The 13,634-nt window shown below is 35.9% G+C and overlaps 1 protein-coding gene across 1 annotated transcript; it reads left to right on the forward strand.

Annotated features, from left to right (window-relative positions):
* Positions 1-525: 525 nt before the first annotated feature.
* Positions 526-13,361, forward strand: LOC149842856 (uncharacterized). The gene is made up of 5 exons (XM_090001609.1): positions 526-942; positions 4,858-4,894; positions 4,976-5,212; positions 5,308-5,355; positions 12,645-13,361. The coding sequence occupies exons 1-5, from the start codon at positions 641-643 to the stop codon at positions 13,119-13,121; spliced, it is 1,101 nt and encodes a 366-aa protein (XP_089857735.1). The 5' UTR covers positions 526-640; the 3' UTR covers positions 13,122-13,361.
* The last annotated feature ends 273 nt before the right edge of the window (positions 13,362-13,634 follow it).

Raw genomic sequence — 13,634 nt, forward strand, 5'->3', positions numbered from 1 at the left:
TAGTGGTTGGCTAGAAAATGATCCTCCAACAATTTTCTTCTTTAGTTTTTTTTGTTTTGTTTTCTAATTTGACTGACCTGCCATCGGATGGAAAATGGCTGGGTCAGTGTCGCCTCTCATTAATGAGAGCAAGGGTTTAACCCTTGCTACTCTTTTGTTGGAAGAGTGCTGTGCCACGGGTTTACACCGTTCGAAAAGCGACCATAAATACGACAAACTTAACCAGCGCGCGACTGTCTCTGATGGTCTTCCCGTCCTTCGGGAAAAAGACACCACCAAGCTCATACTAAAACAATTTTAATTAACACAAACACAAACACAAACTTAACTAACTTAGTGGTATTTTGTAGTTTCTAGGAAGTCAAAAGCCCACGTTGGTGATTTCTGCTTCTTTCACTATCTGAGCAAACTCTCTCCTCCCCTCTAAGCCTCTTTTACAGCAGTAGCTGAGCTTCTCTTATTCTCTCTCTAAACCAAACCCTCTCTCTCTCTCTCTCTCTCTCTCTCTCGCTTTTGGAGAGTCACTTCGGCCATGTAGGCCCTCTCTTATTCTCTTAACCACCACGAATCTCTCAATAGCTATGGCCGTTATCTCTGCAAAACTCTGATTTTCTTGTTCTTCTTCTGGAGTTTTCTGAAGATGGGTGGTGTAACGTCTTCTGTGGCTGCCAAATTCGCCTTCTTCCCACCAAACCCTCCTTCCTACAAGATCGTTGAGGATGAAATTGGGGGTGGTTTGTCCATGACCAACGTGGCCCACAGGGAGAACGTCGACGTTCTCAGAGTGAAGACCAGGAAGGGAAACCAGATCACTGCCATGTACGTGCGCAACCCCATGGCCAACCTCACCCTTCTCTACTCCCACGGAAACGCCGCCGATTTGGGCCAAATGTATGAGCTCTTCGTGGAATTGAGTATCCATCTCAGAGTTAATCTGATGGGGTGCGTCCCTTCTATTTCAATCCCTTTCTTTGTTTATTAACAAGCCGCGTCATTTATTTTTATGGCATGGAACTGTTTAATCTCAAATAGATATCATTTCGGTTTCTCTTGCTAGATTTATGTCTATTTGTTTGTTTTAGCAATTTTTTGCAGTACCTTTGAAATTTCAGCTTTTCTTGTCAATTTTAACAACTTTGTGCAGCACCAACTTGGATTTCGTGCCCTTATTCATGTAATTTTGATTATAGGAGGCTATATCTGACCATGGACTTTCAGTTTAGTGTGTTTTCTAGCAAGCAAGTTTGTCTCATCTTGTTATTGCTTTGATCCATGAACACCCGAGGTCACCAAAGTCGGTGAATTTTTTGGTGATTCAGGAGCATTTTCTGCAAGCAGAAGAAACAACACGAACAGCCATGTCTAAAAAGCGATCTGTTTGGAAGAAACTAAGGGTTGCTTCTCCATGTTTTGTCCAATTGGTGTTCTTTTTAAATTTGACCATGATAAGAGTTCACTTGGTGGCTTTATGACACGCAGGTCGTGACTAGGAGAATATACGACAGTGATCTAATTTTTGAAAGTGATGATTTCTCTACCAGGACCCCAAATGATTCCTTGGATTTTTGCTTGTGGTTTCTGTTTTTTAGGACAGCTACCATCTTAATTTTTGTTTTAAAGTTTTGGATTTTTCACTAGCTTTTGTACCAACTTTACTCGTATTGGGAGGGAGAGCATTGATTTGGGTTTGTGGAGAATCTTCCAGAAACTATTGTTAATTTTTCTTTTTGTATTTGTAGAATTACTTATTTAATTTGTTTCTTTTCTTGAGTGGTTGTACTGAGGCTAACTTTCGGTCATGCATATGTGTGATAGTTTGATAAATCCTCCATGTGCAGGTAGTTCACAAGTATGAATTTTACCCTTGTAATTGAAAGTTTCTTTCATGAATCTTAAATTAACCTGGGGACACTCTTCATTCATTAGCCCTCCTTGCCTCTTATGCAACCAAACTTCGAGCGGTTCGCCTTTTCGTCTTATCCAAGTTATGCAGCTGAGAGAGAACCTTCTAATTTTTTGTTGAGTTTGTGTGAGAAGTGGGTGTAGTCCAAATTGCTGAAATTCATTGCCTTGTTCTTGTTGAGGGTGCTATTTGTACTGCATCTTTAACCCGTTTTGTTTGCATGTACTGAAGTATTAAAGTGGAAACTTTTCTTTAATTTTCTTGCTTCCATGGCCTTCTTTGACTGTTGGTTGAGTTCTTAGTTCTGTTGTCTTGATCACACTACTTGAGAGTTGTAGGTTGGAGTGGATTTAGGCAGGCTTAAACTTAATGTTGTGATGTGGAATAAGGAGGAAAGTATGGTGATTGTAATTGTTATCAAGGAAATTGAATTCCATGATGGGTTCATAATTTTCATAACTCTAGCAGGTCTTACCTTTTAATGCACATGAAATCAAATTGCATGTTGAACCTTGGAAAACCCAAACTTTGAAAAATGGATATCTCTCTTTTGTACAATGTACCAAAATATTATAAAATGACATTGTTTGCTGATAAATATAAAAAAAACTCCTGAGTATTAAGTTTTCATATATGAAAATTTAATGTTTTTATCATATTTGACATTCTTCTTCAATCTTGTAATTCCTTAGTACACTTGGTATCTGTCAATGCAATCTAAACTATGTATTATTGTGCATATATTCTGCATGTTTCTGAAGAGTTCTCTCCTATTTTTATTGTTCTAGTTAGAGGCCTGGAAAATTTTGGGTTGCTAACGAGAAGCAATGCTGTATTATTGCCTGCACCAACCTCTTCAGTATTAGAACTTAAAATTCTGAAATTTAAATACATGTGAATATAATTGATTTAGGAGTGCTAACTCCTAACAATTATCTTCTAAAATTCGGGAAGGTATTTACCGTAAAGTAAGAGAATCTTATACCAATTCATTTCATGGCCAATGTAAATGAAAATAGTAAATGCTCATGGACGTGAATGATACTTTTATTCTAATTGGGGCAACTCAGCATGGCCAATCGGCTGAGCAAACTATCATAAACAATCTGATAATATAACTTGGTACAGTCTAAAATTGATCATGTTGATTCCAATCAAAAGATCAAGCTAAATCCCATTCCAATGTCGTTCAACGAGAATAGTTCATTCATCAAAAGTTTCTGGATGCCTAATATTGAGTTTAGAATGGAGTATTAAGGTCAAAGTGACCTTAGTTGTCAAAGGTGGTGCCTAGGCACAGCCCACCACCTGGTCCACCAGGTTTGGGCGGTGGGGCCCTATATTACCGCCGACCAGGTTTGATGTGATATATGTGTTAAATGTATATATATATATATATATATATATATATATATATATATATATATACTTCTGTGCATTCGTAGTTCAGGGGCATTTTGGTCTTTTCTCATGTACAGCAGAAATAAGTATTTTATATTTTTATTTTTCTGTTTTTATTTTGGTATTTTTTATGTAATAATTCCCAGCCTTCATGGTCTTTTTGGGAATTAATAAAGAGTCATTGGACCCTACCCAGCGGCTAGATTTCTAGCCGTTTGGTAGGTCCCAATGGCTCTTTAGGAGCTGTCTCTTGTATATAATGTGGTAAGCCCCCTCTCATTTGTATTGCTTCTTCATGGGATTATTCCCCAATAATATTTATTATTTTTGTGTGATTCTCAGCCCTTAGTGGCTTATTCTTGTGTTTTCTTGTGTTGACCCATAAGTGGTCATATTCTCTAAGTGTTCTCTTGCCCATAAGCGGCACACCAAAGCATATATTGCAGTTCGTGACAATATGGCTGTTGTGGAGTCTTGATTGTCATTTAATGAAGTAATCCTTGGTCATTCTCCCTGCATGAACACCACTTGATATCAGTCAAAAAGATGATTGCTAACATGGTTATAGCAATAAAGGTGCTCTTTGTGATGCCATTTCAAATCTTTTATGAGAAATTAGTATCATTGGTTCTCAAATTTATTTGGGACAAAACAGCCACATAATTTTTATAGATCCCATCTGTAGAGATTGTAGTCTGAATTTTATAATTTTCTACAAAGGATTTCTGGAGACACAAGTTTCTGATTTGGGCAAACAGGTAATCTTGTGCCATTTCTGATTTTTCATATTTTTTTGTTGTGTAGAGTCCTTTCAATCATTATTTTTTCCTTTCTCCGTGCATTCTATCTAAGGAAATTATTGTTTTCATGCTGTTTCTAGCAAAAATGAGCCATTAAATGATGTTACATTATGACATTTATTTTTCATTGGCTGCTTGAAAAATGTTTAGTCCATACATCTTAACCAATCGTAGAAATAAAGTTGACCAGTTGAGATCATATTGGAGCTCTTGTATGATATTTTCTTTGACATTCTAAGTCACTCCAATAGGGAATAAAAATGTGATGATATTATATAAAACACGTTGTAAGCTCTGAATTTTGTCAGTTGATTTACTTAATTCACATAGATGTGATATTCCATATGAACTGTTATATTCAATCTCTTACTGCACCAGTTTCAGTGCCTGTTGAATTAGAACATTGGTATTCAGTGAATTAGAAATAAAAGGCTTCCATTTCCCTGTGGGGCTAACAATGAAGTGCAATTGTGAATATGTATTATCGATTACCAATGCATAGGCAGAAAATAGACATAAATTTTAGCTGTAATTTATATGGTTCCTATTGAATTAGAACATTGATTCATTTTGTGAATTTAGAAATAAAAGAATTCCACTTCCTATGGTGATAAGAATAAAGTGTGATTGCAAATATCTATTATTGATTATCAATGGATAGGCAGCAAATAGATATAAATTTTAGCTGTAATTTATAGCATTTTGAGTTGTGCTGTCTTGCAATGTATTAATCAAAATTTTCTTTCTATACAGGTATGACTATTCGGGGTATGGCCAGTCCTCTGGAAAGGTTAGTTGCATACAATGAAAGCCGTTTATTTCCCTTCATTATGTTTAAAACTGTATCATGATTGTTTTTTTTTTCTGTTAGCCAAGTGAGAACAACACTTATGCAGATATAGAAGCTGCATATAACTGTCTTCTGGAGAACTATGGGGTAAAGGAGGAAAATATAATTCTTTATGGTCAATCTGTTGGAAGTGGGCCAACACTAGATCTGGCAACTCGTTTGTCTCAATTGAGAGCTGTTGTTCTGCATAGTCCTATACTTTCAGGCTTGCGGGTCATGTATCCTGTGAAGCGGACATATTGGTTTGACATTTATAAGGTAACATTTCTTATCTGACACATGCATAACTTTACTTTGGGATCATGCACATGAGTGGTGTGATGATGATCAACTTCTATCTGTTTGTGGCGCAGAACATTGACAAGATCCCACTTGTAACCTGTCCTGTCCTTGTCATTCATGTAAGTAGCTTTTCCTTTTACTTAATTACAGTTTTTCTTTCTCATTCTTTTGCCAGATGTGCATGATGATTCTATTAAGAAAGTTTAACATGCTACTTCAATATTACTGTATAGAAAACCAGTATTCCATAATAACTGCATTTATCAACCATGACTAATTACATCTCTTATAAGTAATGGTTGGATCATTATTTCCTGAAAAGAATAAAGGCTTTTGAATATATAAAATAAGTTATATCCATAATAACAAAATAGTAGTTTTTTTTTTTCTTGCAGTTGAAGATAATACTGCCATTTCTTTTGTTGTGACCTGGAATATGAAAATCACTTGACTCCTTTCATGGTTCTAGAAATGGACTAACTACTTCCAAGTTAGATGGAGTATGGCCACATAAGAAGATGATGGAAGCGAGAGAAGAAGATGTTTAGATGTGTTAGATGTGGCTACATAGCCTTTATCACTTCCCTCTTCATCTAACCATGTTCCTCCTTCACTTCCATCATAAAATGGTGTTATTGATATCAATGTGAACTTTTAACAAAGAAGACTTGCATTTGAGAGGAAAAAGACTATTTTTATGTTTTAACTGCAGAAAAGAGTCTCTTATCCAAATCGTCTTTAAACTTTTTGGTTGGTTACACCAAATTCAATATTGAAGTACAATAAAATTGGAATTGTAGTGGGAAAATATAGGGAATGTTACCAGCATCTTAATTTATATAAAACACAAGGTCATTTTTGGAATAGTGGAAAAGGGTTCCAAAATCTAATTCAAGGTTGTCAAAATAACCTGTGTAATTGAGGATTTACAGTCTCATTGTACTTTCCAAAAGGAACTCTAGGTCTTCATCTTCCGTAGTCTATGTGCTGAACAGAGGTGCTGCATATAATGTATAGGGTACAACCTACGTCACATGGATGCATCGTATCAGCCGACGCTTCTGAGTCAGGTGCAGGGACGGGTACATTCCGTGCAGCTGGTTCTGCATGGGCCAGGTCGGGTTTGGACCTGGCCCACCCGAAATCACCTTTTTTTTCCTTAACCAAGATCACAAAAAAAGAGGAAAAAGGGGGGAGCCCCCCTTCCCCATTTCCTCCTTTCCTCTCGTCTTGGTGCACATCGGGAGTGAGAGAGACAGAGAGTGGGTGGGTTTCATTACCCTCTCCCTACCTTTTATTTTCATTCCTTCTCCTTTTATATAAAGGAATGGGCTGAGTTTGGATTATAATCCAACCCAAACCCATTCTTTATATAAAATGTAACATATGGGTTTGGATCCTTATTCAATCCAAACACACATACACACACACATGTAGGCCAAAGAAACACTTTCCATTTTAGAGAGTTATTTGTATATGTATCAAAATTCTTATCCCTATCTATGAATTTCTCAAACCCCTGCGCATTAGTCTTAGCCCTATTGAAAAATACTGGATTCTTATTCACAACGTTCCTATTTCGGTAATTGAAACGGCTTATAATTCTAAATTCTCTACGATGGTTAGGAGATAAAATATTTTCAGGAACAAGCAAATAATAATTATTATTGTCCCCATTCACACGTACTCCTCATAGATAAAACCATACCTCCATACCCGCAGTTTTAGAAATTGCCGTGTCGGACTCTCATACCCGGACCAGAACCCGCACCCCATACCCATGTGACATAGATGCCTCCTGTGTTAGAAATGTCAGAATGACATGCATTTTCAAGGTTCATAACCTTCATTTCTACTCTTAATTTGCCAGAATGGCATACACTTTTTAGGATTCATGATTGTTCAATTTAGAAAATTTCAGCAAAGCTAGAGCCATGATTGAATCTTGAGGTAGAAAGACGTGGCATTGTCATAGCAATGGGGATCATTAGTCCTAAGCAGGTTGCCACTACTGGATAGAGACAAATATCAGATGTTATGTGGCCTGACATAAAACAACTTATTGTTCAAAACATTGGAAAATATTTCACAAACTTGTTTTGAGATGATTATTAGAGCTTGATCATATAGAAAAACTTGGAACAAGAGTGCAGTTGTTGCATATATAAACTTGGAACAGGGGGCCATGACTCTAGTTGTGTTTTGCTAACGAGACCTTCTACCACACAAGCCAAAACTGCATCACAGCATTTCACTCTCGCTTTAGGTTTTCCATCTATCTGACTTGATTAGGATTCTTTTGGTCTGGCAAGTGCCTTTCTCCCTTTGTACTTTTGAATTCAATGCCCCTGCTAATTAAATAGTATGATTAGGCAGTTAAACCATTCCTTTCAGGAAATCATAGGATTCGTTTTTGAGAAACCATCTCTGCTTTTATAATGATAGCTTTTTCTTATGCAGTCTAATGTTCTATAAAGTCTTTTGTGTTCTCGGTCGAGTTTTTCCCGATATGTTCATAAATCTTGTCTTCTGGTTCATGTTTAATGAGTGACTTCTGAATATCTGATGGATTTTCTCTTCTAGGTATTGTTTGGATTTGTTTACGTTTAGTTTAGTCTGCATAAACATTGACTGTGTTGTAGTCTCTTTAACTTGTGATTTAACCTTGTTCTATCTGAGTGCATTTTCTTCATTTTCTTGGGTTATTAATTCTATATTCGTGTACCTTTGCATGCCTATTTATACTTGTTTCTAAGTTCTATCTTAGGTTAGAATCTTATAGAATTTCCTTGTACACAGGGCTTGTTTTGTGCAGTTTCCATGTACCCTCTGTGTATCCCATGTTATGCATGTATATACATTATCCATGAACTTGCCATATTAAAGTATTCTCTGTTTTTGGATTGTCACTACTTCTGCTCAGTGATACAAGGTTAGATGTAGGCGGCTGTTCTTTTGTGCTATCTTCTTCTTGTGATCTAAGATCATACAATTTTCTGTTGAAAAGTCTCCACTTGACTACTTGAAGGGCTCTATGTATGGGCTTGCTGTGATGACTGAGCTTGAGTATTAGTGTGTTGTGTGGTTCCAGTGGGATCCTTTGTGAGTTGTATGATTATTGAGGTCTCTAGTACTTTGGAGAAATTCAATACTCAGAATTAATTATCCCTTGGTTGGTGTCTGAGGAGATTGTGATATAATCCCTGGATCAGTACTCAGGCAGTTTGATCTCAGGACATTTTGTTGTTTTTGGAGTAGGATACTAAGTCATGCCTTGACCTTGTGTGCATGTATCATTGCCATCCCTTTCTGATGTTTTGACATCAATAAGTTTTTTTTTCTTCCACGTAATTGAAGGCTTTTGTTTGCATGACTCTTGAAGGTTTTGTGCCATCTTACTTTTGCTCTATCCCGTACTCTCTTTATTTTGACTTCTAATGTTTCTTGTTGGTCTGGACTCTGGACAAAAAATGGTTTGTGAAATTTGTTCATGTTTCTATATCTAATGCTTATTGCACAGGGGTGGAAGGTATATATATATATATATATATATATATATATATATATATATATATATATATATATATATATATATATATATATATATAGTTGTATTATAGTTATGATGTCTGACAATCTACATCTAAATAAGAAGCTATAAACTAACATATAGTAACCTATCGATTGCTAAACCATAGACTGAAGGGGGCCTTGTTTGAGGGTTACGACCAGAGTTATTGGAAGCTTCTTAGGTAGGTGGGAAGCTCGCTTCCCGGAAACTCGCTTCATAAGCGCGATACTCCTCGCTTCCGAAACTTCATGGGAAGCTCGATTCCCCCATGCTTCTTCTATGCTTCTCATACACATGGTCTATGCATACTATATGCTTTTCTCACGTTTCTTTTCATCTTTTTTATGTATTTTCTTTCATGTTTTCACTCACTTTCCATGTACTTTCTTTAAATTGGTAACCATCATTCTTAGATTTTAACAAAAATTTAACTCTTTTATAGAAAAATCATCAAATATAAGAATAATCAATTTTGTTTTAGTTTTTATTTGTTTCTTGTTTGATTCCATATTGCTTCATTTTTTATTCATATTTCGCTTTTAAATTGAAAGTTCGCTTGCCGCTTCGTATAAATTTTAAAATGCCTCGCTTCTCGCTTCCGCTTCCCGTATCATTTCCCGCTTCCACTTCCTAGTTTGGCAACCTTGGTTACGACCTAAGGGCTCAAAAACCTTGGATGATATTAGTTAATATTTACCAAGTATGCATGATACTGTTGGGTGCTTTGATTGCACCTGACAACTTGACCTGCAACCTTGCCATGTTCTGCACTGCACCCATGTTACACCATGTAGACATTGGTATTGCTGCCTTTAGATGCACCCATGTTAGATATGATGCTTCTATTTTTTCAAAAACATTCAATTTAGTTTTTCTTTGTATACTAAATTAGTGGTGCTTGGCTATGATGTTATTTTCATGGGCTGGTTCTAGTGTCTGGTATCACATGTTAGGGACAGGTAGAAATAAGTTATAGAATTGGAGCTTATATTTGTGTTGATACAGTTCACTTTTTGCATGATGGTGTCAGTTATTTTGTGTTATCCATTTCTACTGTGGCATCATTTTCTAGGTTGTCCTTCTCCATTTACCATAAAAATCTCAGTGAGTGTAGTCCTCTTTTTGTTGTCTTTATTTTTTTACTTTGCTATTTTCTTTTGAATCTTGATCAAGTCCATTTGCTCAGTTTGCTCATATTTGTTGGACCCATCTTCTGTGACCTTTTCAATATTCTAGGTCAATATTTGGTCTTCAACATTTCTATCTTTGATATGACTTGGGTTGGGGTGGGTGGGAGGAAAAACTATGTCAATGTGACTGTCATCGTTTGTTCTCATTGTTCTTCATGAGATCGTTGCCTGTATCTACCAACAAAATGGTGTTGTCAAGAGAAAAAAACCCATTACAATAGGAAGACACAGTCTTGCTTCATGACATGCTTGTTACTGAGTTTTATGATGAACCCATCCTTATGGATCTATATCTTATCATTTGAATATCCTTTCTATTTTAAGGAACACTATTGTTGAAAAAGTTCTTTGTGATTCTCTTGAATTTGACTCTTAAGATGTTGAAATTTTTGCTTTTTCTAAGAAAAACTTTCTTTAGGAGCTGCTTGCTATGCTTTGACTTCTTTTCTTTTGGGTATACTATTAACCAAAAAGGTTGCTGATTTTATGAGCTACATGGGTCCTCTAGGCAAGTAAGGTTCATAGGTCATGTTACTTTTTTTGAAAGACAATAGGCCATGCTACTTTGTTTAGCATGAGTCCTTTTTTGAGCCATTGTCTAGGTCTAACAGACTGTACAAGTTCCTTTTGAAGTCTCATATGATTGTATTCCTTTATGACATTCCAGTCCATTAGAATTTCATACTAATATAGTTTTCCTTTGCCTAGTCTTTTTGTGGCCTGTATTGGCAGCTACGTTGTTCTTCAGTTGTTCATAGGCTACAGGTGAAAACTGGGAGAGTATGTGTAGAGCATTCTGCATTTTAGAGTGCTTTTACTTCAAAAAAGCTTGTGATATGTACATGGATGTATAAACAATGCTAATTTCATGTCTTTTATGGAGATGTGGAGATTAGACTGGTGGACAAGGGGCGTATGCTAGAATATGATATTGAATCCTCAAGTTTTTGTCTAATGGCAATTTGCATTGATTTCAATTGTTTCCTTTTATTGGACGTGAAGGATGCTTTTCTGAACAGCGATCTACTTGAGGTGTACATGGCCATTCTGCGGTTCAGTATTTTCCTCTGATTCAGTTCCAATCATGGAAAAAGTCTCATATGACATAAATGGACACCATGGTACAACTGATTGTGGAATGTATTTGTGTCTTGTAAGAAATATCTGCATTTGTTGATTGTCTTCGGGGAAAACATTGATTTTTATTCATTCATTGATGGTATTATTATCACCAAAAAGGAAAGCTATTAGACATGTAAGAGATGTCAAATTTTGTATTGAAAAAGGAGAGAGCACATGTACGTTTGTTTTTTCTTTCTAAAAGAAAATACCCAAGGGTTGGAAGGTTTTTGTTTGAAGAATGAAAAGAGTAAGTAGATTATAATTTATAAATTTGCCTAGAGGCAATACTGCTGATAATGTATGGGATTGATTATGGATATTGCTTTGCCTTCAATGTATTTAGTGTTTACTAACTTAGAATTAGGAAAGTAATAACACACACATTAGTACATCTATCAGAAAACTCTTTAATCATCTTGCAGTTAATTTGGATTATGGAAGTTTATTAAAATACATTGACATTAATGAAAAGCATGAAAAAGCAAATAACTACCTCAGATTTTACAGCTGTGTCATCATAGAGCCATTCCTAACATTCCAGACCTACTGGGTTGAAGCCCTGCGGACACATGATGTCACCTCATCATGTCATGTTATCACATTATTTAATTGTAGATGAGAAAACATTTTATTTTTCTGATTTTCATCCTTGGTTAATGCGGAGATATTACCCTATTGATATTCAGTAAGAACTTTATACTGCATAGATGGCTTCGCTTTCTTCCATGATGATAGTCACACCAGCATTGTTCTCGGCAATTTCTTGCCAAGGTGTTTTTAGAGTTTTTTTCAAAAAGTGTTTTTCTCTCAGGAAAATCTTAAAAGTTTTAAAATTTAAAAAATATAAAGAATAAGAAAATAATAAATTTTGCATTACTTGCACAAATATAGAGAAACAAGTTTGAAAAGTTTTTAAAATATAAAGAAACAAGACAATAGAAAAAATAGGCTTGAAATATATAAAAATATTTTTTTTTTCAAAAGTATCATTAAGATATTATGTGATAATATCAATAGTATGTATTCTGGCGATATGTTGCCAATGATTTAGGCTTACCTTGAAATGCTGATGATAATATGGCGACTGTGAAAAAAACAAAACTGTAAACGATTGTTCTGGCGTTCAACTTATTTTGGTTTATTCTGGCCAATTTTATGAATGTGAATATCTTTCAATCTAAATGAGCATGATAGATATATGAAAATCCCATGCATGAAATTTGTTTGATGAACCTCTTCCTGATTGTGCAAATCAAAATTTTCTCTGAGCTTGCTGTTCATTTAGCATATAGTCATCGTTGCACTTGGATGAATTGATCATTACTAATCAAACCGTCCTGTTTATTTGTAAGACTGCATTACAAGGCTGTAGAATAGACAAACAACATGGTCTATTGAAATTCATGCAAAATTAACGAACAGTTCACATTTGATTGGCGATCTAGCTTCCATCTATAACTTACTATCACACCCGTATTTATTTAAAGGAGTAGTTGATGCATGTGTCTATAATGTCATTGTGCAGGGAACATCTGATGGAGTAGTTGACTGGTCTCATGGTAAGCAGCTCTGGGAACTCTGCCAACAGAAGTACGAACCATTATGGCTTGAAGGAGGGAGCCACTGTGACCTTGAACTTTATCCTGAATACATTAGACACCTCAGGAAGTTTGTTTCAACTATCAAGAAATCACAACTGCATAGTGGTTCACGGAGAAGCACTGATCAGTTTGAGCCATCCAGGTGGAGCACTGATGGTTACGAGGCATCAAGGAACACTGACCGAAGAGAGAAATCAAGGCCTAGCACAGACAAGCCTCCCAAACTTAATAGTGATCTGAAGTCGTCTAAGGTTGAAAAGTTAGAGAAGTTTATCTCTTTCAGCCAATTTGAGAAATCACGTAGAAGCGTAGATCAACATGACCGGCCCAGAAAATGTATGGAACAGCTGGAGAGGGCCAGGAAAAGTGTTGATCGCTTGGATAGAATACGAGCGGGCTAAGAGCTTGCACAATGTTGTATAAGTGCATGGTTGTACGGGGAAATGTATTTAGGCATTTATTTACTTGTCATAGTTTGCAACGTTAGGTCTCACAGCTTCTTGTCCAATCCATAAAACTGTAACATCAAAAAAGGGTGGCTCATGGATGATGTATTGTTGTAGTTTGCTAATTATCATCTTTAACTTCATTGCAACAAATATGTCTCCATATTTATTGATTATAAACTTATTTTCCATGTAAAGATGCGAAGCCATTATTCAGGGTGAGGAATCCAGTCTGCCTAATGCAATGGTTTGTTCAGGTTTGGTTTGCCTAAATGTCATTGTGATCTTTCTTACAAAGCCAAACACTCAGAAATATATTTTCTATATCCTTGGAAGGAAACATCCCTTGGAATCTTGTATATTATCTAGATGAGAAAATCTACTAAAATTTGCATTTTTAGCTTCATGGTGCACAACTATTACTGCATTGGGAAACATCACCTGTCAGATGACATGAACCCATAAAGA

The sequence above is a fragment of the Nuphar pumila genome, chromosome 3 (assembly GCF_984573655.1).
Source record: "Nuphar pumila chromosome 3, dmNupPumi1.hap1.1, whole genome shotgun sequence".
Taxonomy (NCBI): Eukaryota; Viridiplantae; Streptophyta; class Magnoliopsida; order Nymphaeales; family Nymphaeaceae; genus Nuphar; species Nuphar pumila.

Bases quoted from the DNA above. Each gene is read 5' to 3' on its own strand.
- LOC149842856 (XM_090001609.1), top strand. From the start codon at position 641: ATGGGTGGTGTAACGTCTTCTGTGGCTGCCAAATTCGCCTTCTTCCCA. The intron at 943-4,857 runs GTGCGTCCCTTC...CTTTCTATACAG, and splicing joins CTCAGAGTTAATCTGATGGG to GTATGACTATTCGGGGTATG. The intron at 5,213-5,307 runs GTAACATTTCTT...TTTGTGGCGCAG, and splicing joins ATTGGTTTGACATTTATAAG to AACATTGACAAGATCCCACT.